General features: G+C 45.3%; 2 protein-coding genes across 2 annotated transcripts in view; both read right to left on the reverse strand.

Moving 5' to 3' along the window:
* Window positions 1-387: 387 nt before the first annotated feature.
* On the reverse strand, window positions 388-17,306 carry pck1 (phosphoenolpyruvate carboxykinase 1 (soluble); the record flags this gene model as incomplete). The annotated part of the gene is made up of 9 exons (XM_083661133.1): window positions 388-845; window positions 2,358-2,453; window positions 3,362-3,493; window positions 4,058-4,282; window positions 8,348-8,510; window positions 9,792-9,979; window positions 10,828-11,031; window positions 12,503-12,687; window positions 17,083-17,306. 9 exons carry the CDS (start codon window positions 17,304-17,306, stop codon window positions 388-390), a joined length of 1,875 nt encoding a protein of 624 aa, XP_083517259.1.
* A 4,576-nt stretch (window positions 17,307-21,882) lies between these two features.
* The window catches only part of rspo4 (R-spondin 4), a gene marked incomplete at both ends in the record, with an annotated part of 59,943 nt that continues 55,195 nt past the window's right edge, over window positions 21,883-26,630 (reverse strand). Inside the window, 2 exons of the mRNA XM_083660608.1 lie at window positions 21,883-21,990; window positions 23,389-23,519. Coding sequence (XP_083516734.1) covers window positions 21,883-21,990; window positions 23,389-23,519 — 239 coding nt within the window. The remainder of the gene's footprint in view (window positions 21,991-23,388; window positions 23,520-26,630) is intronic.

Genomic DNA, 26,630 nt, shown 5'->3' on the forward strand with positions numbered 1-26,630 from the left:
TACGAAAAGTATATATATACAGTATATTATCAGAGGAAAATATATTTGTGTCCTTAAGAAAAGTTCTGGAGTTACATCTCAAAGACAACATTCTCAGAGAAATTGAGTTCCTCAGTAAAAAAAAAGATGAAAGTAGCTATATGTTAAAAATATACTCTAGTCTAGATAGAATGACCAACATTCTGCTCTAGAATTCTCAACAATTCTTCTCTGGAATTACCAACATTATGTTCCAGAATTATTAACATTCCATTCTAGAATTATCAAAATTCTCCCACGCAGCAAGTCTATGAGGCAATTGTGTGTTCTGTCTTCTATCTACTTTATCTCTGTACCTCTCCGTTGCATCCTTCCTTCATCCTTGCTTCCTTCCTTGCGTCCTCTCCTCTACATGTGGTTGACTCTGGTCTGCAGCAGCTGCAGCTGCCTGGCCACCTCTGCGGGCAGGTCCTCGTTCACCTGTGTGCTGAAGTATTCCCTCACGGCCTCCACCTCCCTCTGCCAGAAATCCCGATCCAGGGAAAACAGTTGGTCCAGGTCCACCCTCTCCTTCAGGCCGTGGAGGTTCAGGGAGTGGGCGCTGGGCAGGTAGCCCACGGACGAGGGCATGGCGCCGGCCTGGCCGCTCAGACGCCGGAACATCCAGTCCAGCACGCGGATGTTTTCTCCGAAGCCGGGCCAGAGGAAGCCGGCGGTGGGGCTCTTGCGGAACCAGTTGACATGGAAGATCTTGGGGAGTTTGGCGCCGGGGCGGTCAGCCATGCTGAGCCAGTGCAAGAGGTACTGGCCGAAGTTGTAGCCAAAGAAGGGGCGCATGGCGAACGGGTCGTGCATGATCTCCTTGCCTGGAGAAAGGAAATAACATGAATTTTGTTATTATTTGTGCAGGGCTTTTGAAATACTTTTTTTTTTATTGTGCAAACAATTAAGACTACAAATAAATCAAAGACATCAACAAAACACACTTATACAAAACAATACAAGTCATACAAAAACAGAGACAGGGTCTAGTGGTTGGGCAGACATTTGGGGGGAGATTCTTATTAGAAAAATGTGCGGGATATGTTGTGTTTCTACGATGTATGTTTACCTATGTATAAATATGCTTATGAAAGTGCTACTGTAGTGATGTATGTTTACCTATGTATAAATATGCTTATGAAAGTGCTACTGTAGTGATGTATGTTTACCTATGTATAAATATGCTTGTGAAAGTGCTACTGTAGTGATGTATGTTTACCTATGTATAAATATGCTTATGAAAGTGCTACTGTAGTGATGTATGTTTACCTATGTATAAATATGCTTGTGAAAGTGCTACTGTAGTGATGTATGTTTACCTATGTATAAATATGCTTATGAAAGTGCTACTGTAGTGATGTATGTTTACCTATGTATAAATATGCTTGTGAAAGTGCTACTGTAGTGATGTATGTTTACCTATGTATAAATATGCTTGTGAAAGTGCTACTGTAGTGATGTATGTTTACCTATGTATAAATATGCTTATGAAAGTGCTACTGTAGTGATGTATGTTTACCTATGTATAAATATGCTTGTGAAAGTGCTACTGTAGTGATGTATGTTTACCTATGTATAAATATGCTTATGAAAGTGCTACTGTAGTGATGTATGTTTACCTATGTATAAATATGCTTATGAAAGTGCTACCTATGTATAAATATGCTTATGAAAGTGCTACTGTAGTGATGTATGTTTACCTATGTATAAATATGCTTGTGAAAGTGCTACTGTAGTGATGTATGTTTACCTATGTATAAATATGCTTATGAAAGTGCTACTGTAGTGATGTATGTTTACCTATGTATAAATATGCTTATGAAAGTGCTACTGTAGTGATGTATGTTTACCTATGTATAAATATGCTTGTGAAAGTGCTACTGTAGTGATGTATGTTTACCTATGTATAAATATGCTTATGAAAGTGCTACTGTAGTGATGTATGTTTACCTATGTATAAATATGCTTGTGAAAGTGCTACTGTAGTGTCTGGCTGTGTCTGTGTGTGTAAGGGGTACGTAAGAGGGATGCTGTGGGGGAGTGAGGGAGGGGGAATGGGGGGCAGATACAGTGACCGCTGGCCTCCCCACCCCCGTCAAATACTGATGTTTGGTCAGGACCCTCCTTGGCGTGACTTGGCACTGGGTACCCCTTTTTTCATCACCGGACAGCACCTTTTTCATCAAAGGGGTAGTCCTAACCAAACGTCGTCAGTATTTGAGTTGCTGTCTAAATCAGCAAAACATGACATCATTCTGTAACAGTGTCAGAGTGACATCATCTGTAACAGAGTCAGTGACATCATCATGTGTAACAGTTGTCAGATAGCGAGCGACCTTTGTGTTCAGCTGCAGCGGTGGCCTCGGACCTCATGGCTGCTCCGACAAACACACCATGTTGCCAGCTGAAGGCTTCGTACACCAGAGGGACGCCTGCACAGAGGGACATGGATTAGATTGAATAGTATCTGGTTATTATGAGTGTTTTTCCTGTTGTCTGTTCTGGGGTTTATCTTAAATCTTTTCTCTCCCCTTTTATTCAAACTTATTCTATCCCCTACAAACTACCTTGTTATACTCACTACGGCCCCTTTTCCCTAGTCCCGCCCCTTTTCCTGACCTCACCCCTCCCACCACCCGAGCCACTCCCCCTACCCAGCCCTCCCACCACCCGAGCCACTCCCCCTACCCACCCCTCCCACCACCCGAGCCACTCCCCCTACCCACCCCTCCAATCCCGACTCTATGACCTTTCTATCCCTAGCTATGGCCCCTTTTCTCTAGCTCCGCCCCCTCCCATTGGCCCGACCTGGGTCGGATCCACTCCAAAATGTAATTGGTTCTTCCTTGGCCCATGCTAGTGTCCTCTAGAGAGAGTGGCGTCAGCGGAGGACCAAAATGCGAGACTCATTAGCCAATGAACAGCCAGGAATGGGTCTCGCGCTACTTTTGCATGCTAAAATAAAGCTGATAATGTACAATTTGATTCAAGGGATGAAAAACCCTTTCAAAGTACAACACAAACTGTCTATTTTGCTGCAACTCGACAGTGCTGCTTTTTTTTGCTCGAGTTCCACTTTCTACTTCCTGGAAAAAAACTGGTCCATTGGAGTGAATGGAGATGTCGGAACTCTTCTATTATACGGCTCTGGCCCATGCTACACCCTTCCACCATGCTACACCCCTCCACCAAGCTTCATGAAAATCTGCGCAGTAGTTTTGCTGTTTTTCCTGCTAGGAAAAGGACGGACAAATGGCACTGAAAACAAAACCTCAGTGAAGGTACTGTAATAAAGAGGGCTTCTGTCCTACTCTGTTGTGTTTTACAGGTTGCTGCTCACCCTCAGGCCTGCGGCCTCCGAAGATGATGGCCTCGATGGGCACCCCCTCTGGAGACTCCCACAGCGGGTCGATGATGGGGCACTGGCTGGCCGGCGTGCAGAAACGAGAGTTGGGGTGGGCAGAGGGTTCGCCTGGTGGGTAAGAGACGAGGAGCTAAGATGTACATCACATACACCAGAGATGGGGACTTGGACTTGTGACTTGGACTCGAGTCACACTTTATTCGCACATACTGTGACTTGAGACTTGACTTGAGACGCATCCTCTTTTGGGGGGATTCTCTATTCTAGTCTGAGCAGATGCCCTCCTCTCTCACCACAAGAAGAGGAGATTTAGGACTTGTGTCACCCAGGTGAAAGACACGTTGTAATTGGCAAGAGGATTGGTAACAGCTGGTAGCATAAAGACAATTGACTGACTAGGCTGGCAGCCTACCATGTGGCAGTATTGAGCCAATCATGTTCCTGGGAGGAGGGACTAGGACCCACAGGTGAGGAATAAATCTAAGCAGACTGGATGGCATCCATCAGATGAGAGGATGCTCATCATCCATAAGAGACTTGACTTGGACTTGCCCCTCAAAGACTAGAGACTTGACTTGGAATCTAGCTCAAAGACTTGAGACTTGACTTGGACTTGCAAAAAATGACTTGTGAGTATCGCTGACGGACGCCCCTAATGTAAAACCTCCTCACCGTCTGCGGGGGTCCAAGGCTTGTTCTTCCAGGAAGTGATGGTGACTCCCTCTGGCAGCGATTGGTCCATTCCCTCCCAGTACACGCCCCCGTCACTGGTCTCCGCCACATTGGTGAAGATGGTGTTCTCAGCGATGGTTGCCATGGCGTTGGGGTTGGTCTTTACCGAGGTGCCGGGCGCCACGCCGAAAAAGCCGTTCTCTGGGTTGATGGCACGTAGGTTGCCTAGCGACGGGAAGGGAAGAAGGTGAGTTAGTTATACAACAAAACATATAATTGGTTGAGAGACTAGAATTGGTTCTATCTATATCTATCTAGAATATATCTCTTGCACATGATTCCAGAAAGCTATAAAAAAAAATCTGGAAACAAGGCTAGGTGGAAACCTACCACAGGGCCAGCGCGGAACCTACCACAGGGCCAGCGCGGAACCTACAGTACCACAGGGCCAGCGCGGAACCTACAGTACCACAGGGCCAGCGCGGAACCTACTACAGGGCCAGCGCGGAACCTACCACAGGGCCAGCGCGGAACCTACCACAGGGCCAGCGCGGAACCTACCACAGGGCCAGCACGGAACCTACCACAGGGCCAGCGCGGAACCTACCACAGGGCCAGCGCGGAACCTACCACAGGGCCAGCGCGGGAAAGCATTGACGAGCCTGTTGGCTGTACTAGCAGGCAGCGGCATTGTTAACTTATTGAGTGCCAATGTCGTCGATCGACGTCAAAGTAAATAGTGACGTAGAGTGCCAATGACGTCGATCGACGTCAAATGCGTTTTTTGACGGTGGGACGTGGATCAAAGCCTTCTGCATCTCCTGTACAAATATTGTAGCTATTGAAGGTGTATAACCTATTTTACGGACTCATTAGGTGGCGACAGTGCTCTCCAGATTAGAGAAAGGTCAGGAAAACAGCAGGAAAAAGCCCCGTGATGAAAGAGAAACCGCTCATGCTGCAGCCAGAGCCATATAGATTGCTCTGGCTGCAGCTGACGTTGGCTGCGAACAGCAGTCAATCCGCTCCCACAACTGTGCCCCTCTGCCTCTGTCTGTCTGTCTGCATAGTTTCTCCACACGATTAGCTGCCAGAAAAGCAGCACCCGACACTGAAAAGCCAAACCATTCTCAGCAGTCCGGTTTGGCTTTTCCGTGTCGCGCTGGGAGCCAGCGCACAAAAACGGAGCACTCCGAAAATAGACGCTGGGTGCGTGAGGCTGTGTGTTAGTGTGGGGAGGAGTTTGCAGCTGAGGGGGGGGGAGAGGGGGGTGGGGCATGCAGGGCACCACACAACTACACCACGTCACTACATCAGAAAATATTAGCTAGAGTCAGTGAATGTGCTTGAAATGCTTCATTTCACAAAAGGCTGAATAACTCAGCTTCTAATTTGAAACGCCTGAAAACGCTGAAAACAACCTATCTTCTCCGGCTCATAACTAAAGAACGGAAAAAAAAACTTTTTTTTGCTGATGATACAATAGAGTCTCCTTGTTCTTTGTGCGTGTTCGGTGTTTACATAGTAATATCACACAATATTCTGTGGGCCTCGAGAAATCACTGAAAACGCTCTGAAACTCTGGCACTGGGAGCGTCCGTTCTCCAAAAGTGGCTGGCACTCAATGAGTTAATGGGAAGGGCTGTCAGTGGCAAAAGTATGAAGGTGTGTGTGTGTGGATTCTAATGATTCTAAACGATATCTATTTGTCACATTAAAAGGACCACACCCCTCTCTATAGCTTCATGGTGCCTTTTCTTCAACTTCTATTGTTGTAATTACGTGTCACAGTTAGCGCTATTATACCAAAATCCTAAGATGATCATGAAATAGCTACGCTGGCTGTCCCCTTAAACATCGTCTCACTCTGCAGGCTCTGTCAGAGCACAGTTGTTATGGAAAGTGAAGGGAAATGTTTCGTTGAATCAAAAACCTAGATGCTATCAAAGTTGTCAAACATATTTCATTGCAGGATGATGTTGTCTTTTGGTGTACACCTTAAAATCAAATACGTGTTTGATTTTAAAGCAGCTACGAGCAAGATTTTCGATTGTTATTAAACAGTATAATTACAATATTGATGCATCACATCTTACCTATAATAGTAGCTGAGACCAAAGCCGTGTGAATCGGAGATTGCTCTCTTGATGATTATAGAGTCTGTGTCTGTCTACTAACCTCGCGTCACCAGGCTCTCTCTCTCTATCTGTCTACTGGCGGCCGGATAAACACGGAAGTGAAGCGAAACGGTTTACGCACTTCCGCCGTTTCGCTCTGCCTAGCAACAGACCATAAACAAGGAGAACGCCATGCAGGGGCTTGCTACTCTCGCGAACATCTCTCGTTATATTCTAACAGTTTTTTTGGAAGTAATTTTGTTATTTTGTGGTTATGGCCGAAGTGGCTGCCGCAAACCATTTCATTTCACTTCCTGATCTGCCCCGGCCACAGACAGAGACAACACTGGCCGATTCACTCGGGGTTCAAGCGAGACTACTCTGCATTGGTCTCGTCTACTATTAGAGGTAAGATGTGATGTATCGATATTAAATTTAGACTGTTTAATAACAATCGAAAATCTTGCTCGTAGCTGCTTTAAGATATTTCTTACCCTAAAAATAAATAGGATATTTACGCCTGTTTAGCCCAATCTTTTTGCGTCTTTTAATCAATCACCTAAACGCTATATTATATTATATTATATTAGATCATATATTCTATTAATTGTATTATATTATATAATTTGATATACGCTAATATATAATATACCATATATATAGATAGATTCATAGATAGCCTACAGTATATACAATTGGATCTGATCAGTGTTGTAGCTACATTACTGATGTAAAATCTTATTTTAGGGGTAAAAAATAAAATAAAATATTGAATAGTAGAAAATCTGGCCCTCACAAACCCAACAAAGAAAACATCATCCTGCAATCAAATCTGTTTGAAAAGTCTGTAGGTGATTCATGTAATTATGTATTAGAAAACATTCACTTTAGTAAACGTACCCCCCCCCCTCCAATATCCATATAATATATAATATAATATATAATGTGATGCGCTGTGCGGTCTTTGTCCTGTACGTGCGAGGCGGTGTTGGATAGGTACATTACGTGGCTGGATTATTTTGCACGAGAGAACGTCAAACTGGTGAGTCAAGTAAAGCTGGAAAGTGGAAAGAGTTTGCAAAATGCTCTGGAAGGAGTCACCTTTCTTGCATTTGCGTTGCTACAGTATACCGCAGCGTTCTACCAAGGCTGAAAGGCTTCCTCGGATTGGCGTGCAGCAGACATGGTGAAGATCGGCACGCAAATAGGACTGGACATGTATAGCCTACGGGGCCCGCGCTGTTCACCGCCGGCCCATAAATTGGTACCAGAGGTTTAGCATTAAATATCTCTAAAATATAGAAGATCCATTCTGATAATGTCAAGTCAATCATATATTTGAAACATATTTAATACCAGTTTTTGAGACCTCTACATCATCAATGTAATATTTCCCACCTGAAAACCTGATGTATACAATCAGATACGTGCAGTGTCTAACCCTAACCTCCAGGGGGCAGAAGGCATGCACCAGAAGACCTTCAATTGAGACATCCAAAATAGACTTCAATAATGTAGTTTTGTGTGATTTTGCATGGATATTTTTGCCAATTTTGAAAAAGGTGAAAACATATTCAAATTGTTACTGATAGGAATATACTTTTTGTGACTTATTGTAGTAAAATGTTAAAAACGTGTCAAATTAGATAAAGTTGGTAATCTACCATTAAATCTGCCGCTGCATCAAGCTTAGAAACTAAAGTAAACTTTAAAGAACAAAGGTCAGAGTGGCTGCTGTTTTTTCTTCTTTGTGATACAAATATTGTATCACATGAATGCCAACTGCCAAGTATTGTGATATTTTAAATTGTCAGGTGCATGCAACATTTATGACAACCCCATTTTGCAGCAATAAAAATGATTGAAGCGAGATGAACAGACTGGAAACTTGATCTCATTAGATAAAACAGATGTCGACAATGTTTTTTCCTTTGGGAACATAATTTGCAGTTAAAAAAAGGCAATAAATCACAATATGTTGCAATATTTTTACAATCCCAATATTGTATCGTGAATTAAGTATTGTGATGCTATTGTATCATGGGGACTCTGGTGATTCGCACCCCTAGTGGGGATCCTGCTAATGATCTTTCTTTGTGTCTCTCTCCTCTGTCATGCATTCATTCAGGTTTAAGAGACGTCAAACTGAAGGTCTTGATGAGGTCTGTCTCACCCTGATCGTCAAACTTCATCCAGGCGATGTCGTCTCCTACGCACTCCACCTTCCAGCCGGGCAGCGTGGGGCTCAGCATGGCCAGGTTGGTCTTCCCACAGGCGCTGGGGAACGCTGCTGCCATGTACTTCTTCTCCCCCACCGGGTTGGTCACACCCAGAATCTGCAGGGGAGAGGAGAAGATCATTTGGGTCGGGTCGGGTTGGATAGAGTGGTTGATTGGGTGGATTCATATGAATTTGAGAAAGAAAGAAAAAGCATACTTTCTAGACTCTAATTTGATGCTGATTCCTCTGTATGTCCTGCTTAGTTTTTGGGAAAAAAATGAGGGAACAAGTATACAGTACCTAATAACAAATTAACAACAAACTGGTCAGATTTATGAAAATGAGAGAGAGAGAGAGACATCGTGGCAGAAAAAATAAGACGAATTATAGCTGCTGCGCAGCAATGGGTCGTGGCCAGGCACGACCCATTGCAGACTGGATGCTTGCTGGTGGTGTTTTATGGGACTGGATGCTTGCGTGTAAAAACACACACTGCTTCCACTTATATAGAGTGAGCCAGGAAGGATTTATGACATCACAATTGTTCGAGTATCACAAATACAACCTAATTGCCCTAGGTAATTAGGGTAATTAAGATGCTCTTTAGGCAGTGCATCAACATTTTGATGCACTGTGGGCTCAATTTCGAAAATCTGTTTGATACTTTTGTGTAGGACAGTCTAACGATGCAGATGCTGAAGTTTGGTGTCGTTTGAAGAAAAAATGTGGGAGGAGTAGGGTTTAATTAGTTTTAATTAGGTTTTTGCAGTTTTGCGGTCTTTAGACTTCATAATTGGCTATAGGTTGCATTGTACAAAAGTTTCTCCTCATTTGGGCCCACATTTCGGTGAAAGTTGCAAAGCCGTAGCACGTATGCCCGATTTTTTTTATGAATTTTCAAAGTTTGAAACTTTAGACGGTCGCTGTAGTGCCGCCATTAGGACTATTGCCGCCAAATTTGCGTCAAAGACGTTTGGCATGGGACTTCACTGGACCTTTGTGCAAAGTTTGGTTAGTTTTCATGCATGGGAAGTCGAACTTCCCGGGAGAAGAAGAATAATAATACAGGCAAATACAATATGTGGCCCTGCCGCTTCGCTGGCCCGGCCACTAAAAATAAGCCAGCACAAAAACAATAGGGGCATAAACCGCTAAAAAATATGCAATGACATTAACAACTCCAAGTAGTTCAATAATATCCTACCAGATTAGTCAATCAGTATAACAATAGTTAGCTTTTCTTGGCACCCCCACCCCAGATTTTCATGTGGGACGATCACGCTATTCCCCCCAGCCCCCCCCCCATCCCAACCAGGCGCCCCAACCGACCAGAGGAGGCACTAGTGCAGTGACCAGGACACATGCCCTTAATCTAGTTAGCTGTATGCTGTTCTCACCAGCATGTGCTCGGCGAGCCAGCCCTCGTCCTTGGCGATGCGGGAGGCGATGCGCAGGGCGAAGCACTTCTTCCCCAGCAGAGAGTTCCCTCCGTAACCGCTGCCGAACGACACAATCTGCCTCCGCTCAGGGACGTGAGCCACCAGCGTCTGCTCAGGGTTACATGGCCAGCCGTTTATCAGGGGCTCTGAGGGGAGAGATAGGGATGTGCATCAGACTGAGTCATCACTTCCAAGAATACGCACATTTCTTTTTGGTTCAGTTCTCTTCCTCGTGTTTTGTATCAATGATCAAATAAGGTTATATTGTGTCTGTTCTATTCTATTCTTTTCTATTCTATTCTATTCTGTTGGGTGAAGGTTATCTCTATGTGTCACTACTTTGAAGCATTGGACTCATTTGTGAGTGGAGGGAGGAAGCGATTCCGCTTAAATTCTTTTTTTTTTCTTTTCTTTTTTTTATGTTTTGGTCCAAGTGAAATGTTCTTTGGTCTCTCATGTCTCACTTGGTTTGATCAAGTACAACTATTTCATGGGCATTTTACAAATTGTTTATGGAAAAAAGAACAGCGGATGAAATCCCTTGGTTTGTATGCCGGAAGTGTGCGTGACTTTGGCTCTCTATTCAACCAATCTCCACAATATTTGCGGGGGCTGCAATTTTTCAAAATTCTCACAATTTCTCAGCAAAAAATGGGCTAAACAGGTTTCTTAATTTTGCCAGTTCCTGCAATTTTACAGCAAAAACATAACATAAAATGTTTCAAATTCAATTGAAATTTTTGAGAAAGGTTGCTAAAGTAGCCTATTACTAGTTAGAAGAAGGGGGGGGGGATCCTCAATTTGCAATTTTTGCCAGTTTCAGAAATTTTATCACAAAGAAATCACATAACACTAATATGCAAATTCCATCACAATATAAAAAGGGCCAAAATCAAGCATTTCTGTTCGCAACAATCGCAAAAAAACAAACAATAAAAAAGAGTGGTATCTGGTGCTGCATTGTGACATTGTGAAGTGAGCAGTGCTGACTCACTCTTGAGTGGCAGGGGGCAGCCCACAGAGTGCAGGCAGCGCACAAACTCCCCGCTGCCCAGAGCCGACAGGACGTCTCGGCCCATCCGGGTCATCACCCGCATGCTGGCCACCACGTAGGGCGAGTCGGTCAGCTCCACCCCCATCTTAGACAAGGGTGAGCCCACCGGACCCATGCTGTATGGGATCACATACATGGTGCGACCTGAACAGACAGACAGACAGACAGACAGACAGACAGACAGACAGACAGACAGACAGACAGACAGACAGACAGACAGGCAGGCAGGCAGACAGACAGGCAGGCAGACAGACAGACAGAGAGACAGACAGACAGACAGACAGACAGACAGGCAGGCAGGCAGACAGACAGACAGACAGACAGACAGACAGACAGACAGACAGACAGACAGACAGACAGACAGACAGGCAGGCAGGGTCACCAATATAGAAGTGTCAGGAACGTGACTTACTTTGACAGCACAGCGTGCGTGTGGTTTATTAGCACAGCAGAATAGCATCTACACCAGAGTTGGCCAGCAGTCCAGACAGTAGGTACTACAAATTAAGCCCACAGACCCCCCATTTCACCCAAATCTGAGAATATTTTCATTGTTGCCCTACATACAATTCTGTGCAGAATTCCATGACTATCTGTAGAACTATGAGCAAAAGAGTCTACATTTCTTCTACATTCTCTATTTATATTAATTTAACTAAATTCAATAATGTTGATGTTTAACAATTCATCAGTTGCTGCTGGGGACCCCCTAAAAGCCCCTCAAGGACCCTTGGTGATCCCTGAACCCTAACCTGCTGTAACCATAACCTCAGTGACTTCATGTCTCAACGCAACCATAATACCCTTAGTTAAAATGAACACCAATTATGTCATAAGGGGGCACACACACACACACACACACACACACACACACGCACACGCACATGCACACGCGCACACACACACACACACACACACACACACACACACACACACACACACACACACACACACACACACACACACACACACACACAAGGAGGCATCATCATCAGTGATGTCATAAGGGGGCACACACACACCCACTGAGATGTCATCAGTGATGTCATAAGGAGCCCAGCACACACAAGGAGGCATTGTGACATCACTGATGATGTCATCAGTGATGTCATAAGACTGATGATGTCATTAGTGATGTCATAAGGGGGCACATACACACACCCGTGCGCATGTAAACGTAACTCTTATAGATGGTTAATTAATACTTCTCACTAAAGATAAGGGCGATAACATTTTGTGAGCGACACACACACATACTCCGCAGCCGAGCTGCGGGCGAGGCCACGCAGCGGCCGAGCTGTGTATGTGAGCTGCAGGGCCAGCTTGGCGAGCTGCAGGGCGGGTGAGCCCGTGCGGCGGGCGAGCCTGGTAATCGAGCGTGCATATGCGGAATGCCTCTAACTAGCATTCCATTGAGTCATACGTCATCCTTCCATTTTAACGACTTAACTTTTTGATCTTGAGCACAAAATTATACACAAAGTTATTTGTCAAAAAATACAGAAGTGTCAGTGGCTCATCAATATGGCCAGGTCATGTGACTCTCCAACACAGGAAGTATCTTAAAAAAGAGACAATACACTGGAGGGGGGCGGGGCTTTAACTGGCTGGGTACCTTTCATGCAGCCGGGGAAGCGCTGGGCCACGGCGGCGTCAAACTCCTTGTGGGACATCCAGCGGCCCAGCTGGCTGGCCCCGCCCCCCACGGGCTGGGGCGCCGTGTCCCGCTGATCCTCCGTCACGATCACTGTCCTGCTCTCCACGCGCGCCACGTCCCGCGGGTCAGTCCTGGCCAACCAACTGGAGGGGAGGTGGGGAGAGGAACGAGGGGTGAGATGGAAATGGGTTGAAGAAGGAAAGAAGTGAAAGAGTGACTGAGAGAACATGGTGGTTGCTGCAGGGATGATATTTTTGTAGGCCAACCTGGAAATGACTGTAAGGGCTAATGTACAGACCCACACTCATGTCATCTGTCAGATGTTTGCGGGATCCGACAAAAATGGAACAGGTGTGCAATGTTTCCGTACCGCATCTATCGCCCATCAATTAACATGGTCGAGAATCGATCCGTCAGTTTGGTCGGACACAGCTCGGACACAGTTTGGTCGGACACAGCAGTAACACATCTCTGGTGTACATTGCCTGTTACATTAACACATCTGGTGTACATTGCTTGTTACATTAACACATCTGGTGTACATTGCCTGTTACATTAACACATCTGGTGTACATTGCTTGTTACATTAACACATCTGGTGTACATTGCCTGTTACATTAACACATGTACATTGCCTGTTACATTAACACATCTGGGGCTAGTTGCACCAACTGGTCTTACACTGGTCTTAAGCTAAGTTGGTCGTAACTTTACGACCTAACAGCTACGCCGGTTGCACCAAGACGGCTTAAGCCTTATTTTCACTACGACCAGGCGTAACTCCTACGCCTGGTCAGGAGGAGGCGTAGAGCCTGCCTGTAAGGAGATCTCCGCGGAGACCTTTTTGACCGTCATCGTCGTAACACCGCCAGTTCGCCGTCTTTGAAAGCACAACGTTAGATTATAACTAACTAGTTGTGTGGCTTAGCCTTCCAAAATGTTGCCGTTAATTTTTTAGAATGTAATACATAGAATTGGGAACGTTACATTCAATTTCATTCAGACTCTCTTTCTGGCTCAATTGCCGCCATTTTTCCCCCGGAGCGAGGGAGGGTGAGAGGAGGGAGGGTGTTTTACAGTAGTGGCTGAGAGAGCGTAGTGGCACAGTGCTCCAAGCAGGTCGCGAGGCACATTTTTTGCAACATCATCCAATCAGGGTGCATTCCCTGGCAATTCACATGGACGCGCATTTAAGACCAGACGTAAGCCGTGTTGTTGCAACAGGCGTAAATCCATGGTCTTAACTAAGACCGACGTAGGAGTTACGACCAGGCATAGTTAAGACCAGTTGGTGCAACCGGCCCCTGGTGTACATTGCCTGTTACATTCCACTGGGTTCCCTCAAAAGAAGACCATTGGATTATTGCAGATGATAAGCTCTGTGGCAAACACGTTTATGATACATCGGCTAAATCTTTGTGTTCAGCAAGATAATCTTCAAGTTTAAATGTGATTGCCAGAAAGTGTGATCACCATAAAACCATAAAAGTGGTGTTACTTGGTGAAGATGATGTTACTGAACACAAAGATCTAGCCTAAGTGTCAAACGTTTGTTCATCACAGACCTTATTTCAGACACCGAACCAAAAAACCATAAAAAAATACATTGACTTTGAGACGAGGGAATCCATGCTAACACAGTTTTGGGTTTCACAACTCTTTCCTGCACCATCCTGTTTCAGTCAGTTAGAGAGAGCAACACTAAACGCATTCATTTTGAAAACCATCTCACAATATTTTCAAAATTAAGGATTAGTCTTCCTATAGAACACTGTTTTGTAGTCAGAGTTCCTCATAATGCAGTGCAGACAAACAGCATCCAATCATTCCATATATATATATATATATATATATATATATATATATATATATATATATAGTGAAGAGCACTTCATGCAGTTTCACATCTGAGTTTCATAAGCGGAGTTGTGTGTGATGTGGTCTGACTGGGAGTGAACTGGGCTTACTGGTTTGTCTGAACCTTGACCTTCAACAGTGACGACTGCTGCACCTTCTGTTCTACAACAAGACTGTTCAGCTGATTGTGTGGATTCACTGCTGGCTTGCTGCAATAACCACCTCTGCTGTCCAGGATCCAGGATCCAGGATCACTCCATTGCCTGAACTATCTACCATGAACTATCACACCTCAAATACTTTAAGCTCAGCCTGTTATCAAACTAAATAAATCAACTAATAAGATACAGTGGCAGCAATCTTCAGTCGCTACTACGAAGACCTTTCAACTGCCATACCAAAGAACTGGGAAAAAAATAGTTTTTACATGATGAGGGACATTATTTGAGAGAAACTAATATCTATACTGTTTATTAAGTTATTATTAAGTTATGTTGTTATGTTATGTTTATTGCACCATTTGAGAAAGTGTGCACACTGCTGATATAGTCAGTCCTCTGATGTAGCCAGTCCTCTCCAGTCTGAACTGTGTGAAAAGGAGCGTGCACACTGCTGATGTAGCCTGATGTAGCCTGATGTAGTCCTCTGATGTAGCCTGATGTAGTCCTCTGATGTAGCCAGTCCTCTCCAGTCTGAACTGTGTTAAAAGGAGCGTGCACACTGCTGATGTAGCCTGATGTTGTCTGCTGATGTAGTCTGATGTGGTCTGCTGATGTAGCTAGTCTGAACTGTGTGAAAAGGAGCGTGCACACTGCTGATGTAGTCTGATGTAGCCTGATGTGGTCTGCTGATGTAGCCTGATGTAGTCTGATGTGGTCTGCTGATGTAGCCAGTCCTCTCCAGTCTGAACTGTGTGAAAAGGAGCGTGCACACTGCTGATGTAGTCTGATGTAGTCTGATGTGGTCTGCTGATGTAGCCAGTCCTCTCCAGTCTGAACTGTGTGAAAAGGAGCGTGCACACTGCTGATGTAGTCTGATGTAGTCTGATGTGGTCTGCTGATGTAGCCAGTCCTCTCCAGTCTGAACTGTGTGAAAAGGAGCGTGCACACTGCTGATGTAGTCTGATGTAGTCTGCTGATGTAGCCTGATGTAGTCTGATGTGGTCTGCTGATGTAGCCAGTCCTCTCCAGTCTGAACTGTGTTAAAAGGAGCGTGCACACTGCTGATGTAGTCTGATGTAGCCTGATGTAGTCTGATGTGGTCTGCTGATGTAGCCAGTCCTCTCCAGTCTGAACTGTGTGAAAAGGAGCGTGCACACTGCTGATGTAGTCTGATGTAGTCTGATGTAGTCTGATGTGGTCTGCTGATGTAGCCAGTCCTCTCCAGTCTGAACTGTGTTAAAAGGAGCGTACACACTGCTGATGTAGCCTGATGTAGTCTGATGTGGTCTGCTGATGTAGTCTGATGTAGTCTGATGTGGTCTGCTGATGTAGCCAGTCCTCTCCAGTCTGAACTGTGTTAAAAGGAGCGTGCACACTGCTGATGTAGTCTGATGTAGTCTGATGTAGCCTGATGTAGTCTGATGTGGTCTGCTGATGTAGCCAGTCCTCTCCAGTCTGAACTGTGTTAAAAGGAGTGTGCACACTGCTGATGTAGTCTGATGTAGTCTGATATAGTCTGATGTGGTCTGCTGATGTAGGCAGTCCTCTCCAGTCTGAACTGTGTTAAAAGGAGCGTACACACTGCTGATGTAGCCTGATGTGGTCTGCTGATGTAGCCTGATGTAGTCTGATGTGGTCTGCTGATGTAGCCTGATGTAGCCTGATGTGGTCTGCTGATGTAGTCTGATGTGGTCTGCTGATGTAGCCAGTCCTCTCCAGTCTGAACTGTGTGAAAAGGAGCGTGCACACTGCTGATGTAGTCTGATATAGCCTGATGTGGTCTGATGATGTAGCCTGATGTAGCCTGATGTGGTCTGCTGATGTAGCCAGTCCTCTCCAGTCTGAACTGTGTGAAAAGGCAGAAATGCCTCCCTCTCCTTTCAAACTTCCCTGTCACTATGAACTGTGTTTTGTACAATTATGGGCTAGATTCACTGAATGTGTATGTCACATAATGACCACAAAAACATGATTCAGATTAATTTTCTTAATGATAAACTGGGTTTTCTTTTAATGATAAAACATTTTAAAGTAGTTGATTTCTGTAGAATATCCACTTCCTAATTTGACTGAATTTAGGGAATTGTCTGTAAATCTGCTCAAATGAAATGATGGTTTCACGCGACAAAAATGCATTTGAGTAAAATGACCATGAAATTGCCAGAAATTAGGCATAATTAGGAGTTCCCTGTTTATTATTCACATGTGAATATTACGGGTATCGTTTCGTATTTTTTACCGGTGCTATAATGATATTTCACTCAGCAACTCAGGCATGGTACCTAAATGAGGCACGCACCTGATCATAATTTAGTATATGTTGCAATTCGGTACCAGTAGTACTGGTTGTAAAGGTACTGGTACCATGATACCGGGTTTCGGTATCCATGTGTGAATACAACTACTGTCCCCCATGGGCCACCGTACATGATTTGCCTCCACCTTCAAAAATGATCCAAATGCCTGTAAACATGAGACTAGAGCACTTGGGCTGAACATGCCCTGTGAGAGTGGACGTACCAGTTGTGGTATTTGGTGAGCTTCTTGATGAGGCCCTGCTCCTGGAGCTCAGTGAGGATGGCTCTGTTCTCCTGCTCGGAGCCGTCACAGATGTGCAGGGCGTCGGGCTGGCACAGAGCCACCGACACCTCCACAAAGTCCCTGAGGGCCGGGCCCAGGGTGCCCAGGTCTCCTTGCAGCACCCGAGGGCCCCCCGCAGACTCACCCTGTAACTGGGGAGGCATGTCTGAGAGAGAGAGAGAGAGGGAGAGGGAGTAACAGACAGAGAGCGAGAGGTGGTGTAGGAGTGGATTAACCTGGGGGAGAGGAAATGAGAGAAAAGGCATAAGGAAAAAAGGCAGGGAATAAATATTTCATTTTTGTACATCAACTTTGATCAAAAAGCTTAATAATTATACAAACTGTTTAAAATCGCCTTTAGTTTTGAAGTTTTAACATCTTTACATTTTTACATTTCATAGCTTTACTTTATTTGAGACGTCAAATTAAACTGTATGTAATTAAAATACCTCAAGCTCGATCTAACCTGAAGCAGCTGATGCAACCTGTAGGTCAAACTGTGGATGATGCAACATGAACATCCCTCCTCAAATTAAACACTACTATTCCTACTAAAGAAACTGAGAAGAGCATACATACTAATCTGACAAAAAAATCTATCAAAAAAAGACAAAAACAACCCCCCCCCCCTCCCACACACAAAAAGGACAAAAAAAAATAAAAAATTACGTACTAAAACGGACAAAAAAGGCATAACAAGGGTAAAAGTATCTCAGAGCATTGGCTTACCTTCACTGATTGGTTTTGGATGCAGTGAGCCTGGTGCTTGTCCTCATCAGTCAGGCCTGCTTAGCTGGGTCTGGTCTGGAGAGGCTGCTCCTTTTAAATCCTGGGATCTCCCACAGGGGTGGGGTTGTGGGGGGGGTGAGCAGAGAGTGATGGGGGGCGTGGGGGGGGGCTGTGGCAGAGTGTGACACCCTGTCAGTCAATCATTAAGCGGTGACTTACGTCGTTTAACGTGCAACCTGTTCTTTCTGACAGCGGAATCCTGACCTCTTGCAGCAGTTGACCTTTGAGAAAAGTGAAAAACACGCACGTCCAAGTGGAGTCCGGCAGGTGCAGAGCTGGAGAGAGGCTCTGTTATGTGACCTTTGACCTGCATGAGTAACCCTGTAAGTAAGTGATGTAAGTTCAGCGTTTGCAGCATCAGGCAGCTGCGTCATGTGGGCGGAGCCTTGGCCGGACTCCTTCCTTCCTATTGGATGGCTGACAGGGGCTCACCATGGGGTCAAAGGGCAGCCGGAAAATGTGTGTTTGTGTGTGTGTGTGTGTGTGTGTGTGTGTGTCATATTTAGCTGTTGTAGCAGGGGCGTAAATATAGACCGTGCAGGCCGTGCGGTTGCACTGGGGTAGAGGGGCCCATGGAGAGGCAGGCTCTCCAACAAGGTACTGGGCAAAGAACGGGCCCTTGCAAGTGACTCAACTTGCCACCCCAGAAATACGTCTGTGTTCAAATAAGAAGCAGGCCTGGTGCCACGAGGGGGCCAGTGGGGGCTTTGCCCCCCTCAGTTGTATCTTCTGCCTTCTCCCCCCAGTTGAACTCCTCTTCCACTCCTCACTGCGCGACACTGCTGTCTTTCAGAGGCTGTAAAGCTAGAAGACAGACACATTTAAACTAAAGAGATCTGTGGGAATTTTATTTGTCGCACTTTGATTGACATTAAACTTAAAAGTCCGGCAATTACCGGATAACGGAAACGATGGATTTATGACAAGAAAACATTGACACAGTGCTGAGCTGCATCTCAAATGAACCTTCAGGTTCCCAGCTTTCAGTTGATGTGCTTCTATGTGAGATATACTGTTCATGTTGACCTGCTAAAATCACCAGTTCCCCCCTAAAACACGGACGGACGGACGGACAGACAGACAGACAGACAGACAGAACCTAACTGGAGTCTCTTTAATGATGAACAAGAAAAACAAGAAGACTGCACTGAGTGTACTGACACTTAAAGTTACACAACAACCTGATGTGCTTCTAGACAATCTTCTGAATTGTGTAACAGGCCATGTCTGCTCTGTCATTTGGCTGCCAAACTTTAATGTCGCACACGTTTCTCTCTGGGTTGTTGTGTTGTTTGTACTTTAATAATAATAATAATAATAATAATAATAATAATAATAATAACAAAAATTAAAATAATAAAGCGAAGATGAGCAAACCAGTATGGGAGGGGGTCAGTGATTACAATGAGTAGGCCAGTTGAACAGGTGGGTTTTTGGATGTTGTTATGGTGTCAGACTGTTGAATGTGTGGAAGGGAGTTCCAGAGCCTGGGGGCAGTGCAGCTGAAGGCCCTGGCACCCATAGAGACACTCCATGAAATAGGCCACGCCCATCACGGCGAAAACCTCCGTTCATTTCCACACACCAGCGTCATTTTCCTTGAATTAAACATAGCTAAAAGCTGTAGTGTGGTGGGGCTGCGTAGAAAACAAATGTAAAAAATCGCCAGTTAAAGTTTTTTTTTTGTACTCCTGAACAAAACAAGGAAGCCATTGAGAATTGGCGAGAAGAAAAATGTGGATCTAGCTGTCAAGAAGTAAGTTGGAGTGTTCATCTTCCGTATATACAATCTTTTTGTGCAACACGCAACCATGCACGTGACATAGGAGAACGCCAGGATTGGAGGGGGGGTTTCCATTTTCCCCCGTCTTGGGTGTGGTTTCTGAATGATGACGCGTTACGCAGTGTCTCTATGGTACTAAGGCGGGAGGTGGGGAGCAGGAGGGGTTGTACTCCTACAGGAGGTCAGAAAGGTAGGTGGTGGAGGGCTTTGTAGGTGAGATGGATGAGGATGGGGGTGATCTGCTCGGGGTGCGGGTAGTGATCCAGGCAGCCGAGTTCTGAATGATCTGAAGTCTGTTGAGCAGTTTGGTGGGGAGGCCGGAGAGAACAGCATTACGGTAGTCGATCCTGGATGTAACGAATGCGTGGACCAAGACTTCTGTGCTGGATTGGGAGCGGGATGGGCGGAGTCTGGAGATGTTGCAGATGTGAAAGAAAGTAGTCCGCGTGATGTTTTTTTATGTGAGGTTGACACGATGACACCGAGGCTTTTGACTTGGGTGGAGAAGGGAACAGTGAAACCATCGATGGTGATGTTTTGGGGCGGTGGTGTTTTGGGTTTGGGAGAGGGTGTTTGGTGGAGATGTAGACCTATGTCATCAGTGTAGCAGTGAAAGTGGACATCATGGTGATGGAGGATTGTGCCCAGGGGAACGATGTAAATGATGAATAACAGTGGACCCAGAACTGACCCCTGGGGGACACCCAGTGAGACGGCAGAGCACCGACCTGTGACTCCCAAGTTAATCAGTTATCTCTGTCGGTGAGATATGAAGAGAAATGTCAGCTAGGTGTTCCAGGAGTGGTGGGTGGGAGATGACGGTGTGGTCAAGAAGGATGAGGATGGTACGTAGTCCAGAGTCAGCTGCACGGAGGAGGTTGTTGGTGATTTTTACCAGGGCTGTTTCGGTACTGTGTGTTGAGCGAAAGACAGACTGAAAGGGTTCATGGAGCTGGTTTGAGTCGAGGTGGGACTGTAGTTGAGCAGCAACCACCTTCTCAAGTGTTTTGGAGATAAAGGGAATGTTGGAGATGGGGCGGTAATGGTTCAGGTCAGCTGGGTCGACACCGTTTTTTTTAGGGTGGGTGTGATTGCAGCCATTTTGAGGGGGTACAGATCCAGAGGTGAGAGAGGAGTTCATTATTGTTGTGACTATGGGGAAAATGGAAGGCAGACAGGCTTTGACCATGGCAGTGGGGAGGGGATCGAGCTGACAGGTGGTGGATTTGGCTTCACGGATGACTTTAGAGATGGAGTGAAGTTGGAGAGGGAGCTGATGAGTGGCTGGCCCATGGTAGCCATCCAGGGTGGGTTGCCTGGGGAAGTGTTTGACGAGGCCAGCTGTTGGTAACCTGACGCTGCCAGATGGGGGCGGTATTGTTTTCACAAACCGGCCTTCCATCTGGGTATGGCCTGACCAGAGCCGATTTACTTGGCAAGTGATTGGATGAACCGTCTGTCTATCACCGCCTGGGCGGCCGCCGAGCAAGGAAAAAAGGGGGGGGGGGAACTCGGGAAACTCCCGATGTCTGAGGCAGAACGCTTTAGTTAGCATGGAGCATGGAGCATGGGGTTAGCGATTTTTGTTGTTTTTGCACCTTAAATGTAATCTTACCGATAGTCTGGCTCAACGGGTCAGAGAAAACAACATGTAACTAGAATGGGCAAAATTTCCTAAAGAAAATTTAACTGTGCTTGCTGTCCTCGCGATGCCCCATGGTGTTTTGCAACACCTCAAAAGTTATGGACCAAAACGTAAAGAGGGCAGTTATAGCGCCACCGTGAGGTCAGTCGGTGTAATTTTTTAGGGCAGAGTAGAAGAGTACTCTATGAACCTATGTACCCAATTTGGGAGCTACACTTACTTAATGTTGCTATAGCACCACCTATAGGCAAAATGACATATTTGGACTATCCTGCATGCTGAAAAATTACGAAAAAGGGCGGTCCTGACTGATCAAATGTCAGTATTTGTCCTGACTGATCAAATGTCAGTATTTGTCCTGCCTGATCAAATGTCAGTATTTGTCCTGACTGATCAAATGTCAGTATTTGAGGAGTTGGGAGTGAGAAGGTGTTGTCTACTTTGGTCAAATATCTGCAAAGCAGCAGTACAGTACACTCTATTCTACTCTCACAGTTTATGAGTTGTACAGTATATCTGTTTCTTATCCAGAGATAACCTGTCCACGCAGGTTTATGGCCGGAGGCAGAGAGGCAGAGGGTGGGAGCGTCAGCAGACGCAGATAAGGAGGACAGGACATGAAGTTAACACGCTGCAGGGGAAAACACCATACAGGTCAAAGGTCACCAAACACCAAGAAATACAACCAGAGCAGGAGTGTGAAACAAACAACATGAAACGAGATAAGATCCACCTTCTGAAATAATAAACACCAACACTTACAAAGTGGTTGAAAGCACAAAATGAAATGAAATTATTTCAAATAACAGGTGGCAATTCAAGCCTCTTTTTTTTAGATAATCTTTGGGTAATTTTTGTCTTTATTTAGATAGGACAGTAGGCAGACAGGAAAGGTCTGGAGAGAGAGAGAGGATAACATGCGGGAAAGAACCTCGGGTTTGACTACTGACCACATACAGCACCAAAGTCACGCCGGCTAAGGAGCCACTGAAGGAGCACACGCTTGATTGAACACAAATGTATTAACATCGAACATGTTTCGCATCCGAATCGCACGGGAACAGGGCACTGCACTCCGTCGGGTCGCCATCAGCGCACTCCCCGAGTTTCAAGTCGATCCGACCAACGGTTCTCGAGATAGGCGAAGGACAGAGAGGGAGACAGACAGACAGACGCTATCGTCATTATAGTATAGATATGAATGAATGAATGAAACCTTTATTGCCCCTCAGGGAATTTGCTCTGCACAAGGAGCCCAAAAAGAACATAACAGGCACACATGTAATAATAATTACAATAATCCAGATGAGAAGTGATAAAAGCATGGATACCTCAAAATTAGACCACGCGTACCCCATTTTATAAGATTTTTGCTTTCAGATGTTTTATTACAGAAAGTGTATGAAACCCATGACCAAAACAGTCCTACATTCTATCATTGTCTTACTTGTGGACTGTCTCCCAGTGTGTCAGTGGAGTGACAGTGATCAGCTGGAGTGGATGGGGAGTGGTTAATGTAAATGAGCAGCTATTGTTCACTCCCCCATTACCTGGCTGCCTCAGGTGTGAAACACTTCTCCAACTTTGAGGCCCGATTTCTCAGCTTCTTGCTTTTCAGAGTGTGAACAATCAAATAATCATATCTCCTTCAATTTCTCTCAGATTAAAATGTGTGACACATCATTTGAAAGCTTACAGTCTGTAGTTTCAGAATCTGTAAAAAAATGAAAAATGACCTCGGCCTACTTGTGGGTCGAAACGCCAGCAGCTGTCACGTGTGTGTGTGTGTGTGTGTGTGTGTCCTGATGTGTGCTGTAAGTCTGTGTGTGTGTGTGTGTGTGTGTGTGTGTGTGTGTCCTGATGTGTGCTGTAAGTCTGTGTGTGTGTGTGTGTGTGTGTGTGTCTGTGTGTCTTGATGTGTGCTGTAAGTCTATGTGTGTGTGTGTGTGTGTGTGTCTTGATGTGTGCTATAAGTCTATATGTGTGTGTGTGTGTTTGTGTGTGTGTCTTCACGCTGCTCCAGCATTGCCCTGTTCTGTGGGCGTGTCTCTATAGTCCATATTCCCTTGGGCGGCTCGGCAGCAGTCCCATTGGCCAGGAGTCGTAGTCGTTTTCTCTCCCTCTTCCTTCCCAGACCTCCTTTCTTATTCTTCCTCCTTTCTGTTAGATGAAAAGCAGAAAGCAAATGTTTCAATACGTCCAATGAATATGTTTGTTTTGTCCCACTGCTGATTGTGTCGTTTTCATTTTAGTTTGTTGTCCATCTGTGCTCATTTTATTGTTCCATTCCAGTTTTATTATCGGTTGCGTAACTCCGTGCTTTGGACGTGGAGGGTTTCTGTCATTTATATAAATCACAAAGCAGCTTCACCTTGAGCGCACATGTACAGTAGAAGCATGAAAATGCCATATAAAGAACCTGGACACAGCACCTCTCCTCTCTCCGGACAGCAGTACATCAGCGCCGTCACCAGAGCGCTACAATCATCACACTACACACAGTGCCATTATAGGAACTCGTCTTGTCTGCCTCCGTGACCCCATTTCTTCATTCACCTTACACCCTAAAATCCCATTAGCCTCTTTCAATTCCCAACCATTTCACCCATTTCATGTCTAAAAGGCAGGAAGAAACACAGGTGCAAGCCCAACATCAACGAGGGTCCCGGCCTCGGATGGATTGGAAGTTGGAAACCCTCGGTAATGTTCTGCTTGCACCTGTGTTACTTCCTGCCTTTTAGACACAAAATGGGTGAATTGGGTGAGAAGTGAAAAAGGCGAATTAAGATGCATATTCACCTGATTGGTCCTGTAAGAAGAACCTGTGTGCTTCGGTCTAATGGTAAAGACCAAAAATTGCCACTTTTTCTCACAGACTCCCTCCATGAACTACTCACATTCCGTAAAAGCACCTGTCCAATTGTGGGGAAAAACTAAATAAATAAGGGTTCAGCGACAACAAAGTTGTGCACAGTGTTCTCCGCCCACTCCACCGAGTTGAGTTTTGACTGCTTTGGTGTGGCATCGTGACATGCAACAGCGATTTCCTCAGTTGAAAAAAGTACATGAAAATGGTTCAATGAGCATCGAGGGCGACTAACTATTAGCCAATTAGTGCCAATAAACAGCAAAAGGGGCGGGCCTAACACAATTGTCAAACTGTTTCCCATTGAAACGTGCACGGAGGAGTAATAAGAACAATAGTGAGATAGACGCTGCTATCAAGGCTGTTTTAGATCAATTAAAAGTAAAAAGTCCTGAGCTTAGCGTAGGCAGAGAGCAGCATTTTATCTGCCTCTGGCTCATCTTGAGTAGTCCTCACTTGCCCAGGTTGGTTGACATTTCTCCTTTGCAGTATATGATCATCAGCTTGATGCTGATGGGAAGTCATGCTGCTCATCAGCTTGATGCTGAAGATAAGTCATGCTGCTCATCAGCTTGATGCTGAAGAGAAGTCATGCTGCTCATCAGCTTGATGCTGAAGAGAAGTCATGCTGCTCATCAGCTTGATGCTAAAGAGAAGTCATGCTGCTCATCAGCTTGATGCTAAAGAGAAGTCATGCTGCTCATCAGCTTGATGCTGAAGAGAAGTCATGCTGCTCATCAGCTTGATGCTGAAGAGAAGTCATGCTGCTCATCAGCTTGATGCTGAAGAGAAGTCATGCTGCTCATCAGCTTGATGCTGAAGAGAAGTCATGCTGCTCATCAGCTTCATGCTAAAGATAAGTCATGCTGCTCATCAGCTTCATGCTAAAGATAAGTCATGCTGCTCCTCAGCTTGATGCTGAAGAGAAGTCATGCTGCTCATCAGCTTGATGCTGAAGGGAAGTCATGCTGCTCATCAGCTTGATGCTGAAGGGAAGTCATGCTGCTCATCAGCTTGATGCTGAAGAGAAGTCATGCTGCTCATCAGCTTGATGATGAAGAGAAGTCATGCTGCTCATCAGCTTGATGCTGAAGAGAAGTCATGCTGCTCATCAGCTTGATGCTGAAGAGAAGTCATGCTGCTCATCAGCTTGATGCTGAAGGGAAGTCATGCTGCTCATCAGCTTGATGCTGAAGAGAAGTCATGCTGCTCATCAGCTTGATGCTAAAGAGAAGTCATGCTGCTCATCAGCTTGATGCTAAAGAGAAGTCATGCTGCTCATCAGCTTGATGCTTAAGAGAAGTCATGCTGCTCATCAGCTTGATGCTGAAGGGAAGTCATGCTGCTCATCAGCTTGATGCTGAAGAGAAGTCATGCTGCTCATCAGCTTGATGCTAAAGAGAAGTCATGCTGCTCATCAGCTTGATGCTAAAGAGAAGTCATGCTGCTCATCAGCTTGATGCTAAAGAGAAGTCATGCTGCTCATCAGCTTGATGCTAAAGAGAAGTCATGCTGCTCATCAGCTTGATGCTTAAGAGAAGTCATGCTGCTCATCAGCTTGATGCTAAAGAGAAGTCATGCTGCTCATCAGCTTGATGCTAAAGAGAAGTCATGCTGCTCATCAGCTTGATGCTAAAGAGAAGTCATGCTGCTCATCAGCTTGATGCTGAAGAGAAGTCATGCTGCTCATCAGCTTGATGCTGAAGGGAAGTCATACTTGTTTTAAATGAGGATGATGAGGCATGCATTAGCAACTAAATAACATATTGGGCAGAGGAGGGGGGCTGAGTCCAATGTTTGTTTAGCTTGCTGCTAGTAGTTATAAGGTCAACAATAGCTCGTTTGAGCATTGTTTTAGCTAATTAACCACTTAAATTGTCACATCAACAATGATACTGTAGTTAGTTACTGCAGTTACAACGACAATATTTACAGACACAAGAAAACTCCTTTTATAAGCTCCTTTGTTTTTAGCCTATTATTTTCAGTAAGGCACAATGACTGATAGGACATTTTGCTTGTCAACTGGGTGAAGTGAACAACTTCTTCCCCACACAGTTAACAGTTCCCTTTGAACTGAACATGTTTCCCTGCGCTTTGGAATCTTACTTTAACATGACTGAACACCCTGTGCAGTCCACTTGGCTGACTGAACACCCTGTGCAGTCCACTTGGCTGACTGAACACCCTGTGCAGTCCACTTGGCTGACTGAACACCCTGTGCAGTCCACTTGGCTGACTGAACACCCTGTGCAGTCCACTTGGCTTGCCGATCGATAATGTAGCCCTATTCTCTGCTCTGCTCTCCTTTCGTCTCTTGTCTCCTCTCCTTTCTTCTCTTGTCTCCTCTCCTCCTCTACATCCCATCCTTCTTGTAATCTGTCCCTCATTAGTGATGCTGTCAC

This window comes from Poromitra crassiceps (assembly GCF_964638095.1).
Source record: "Poromitra crassiceps genome assembly, chromosome: 25".
NCBI lineage: Eukaryota > Metazoa > Chordata > Actinopteri > Beryciformes > Melamphaidae > Poromitra > Poromitra crassiceps.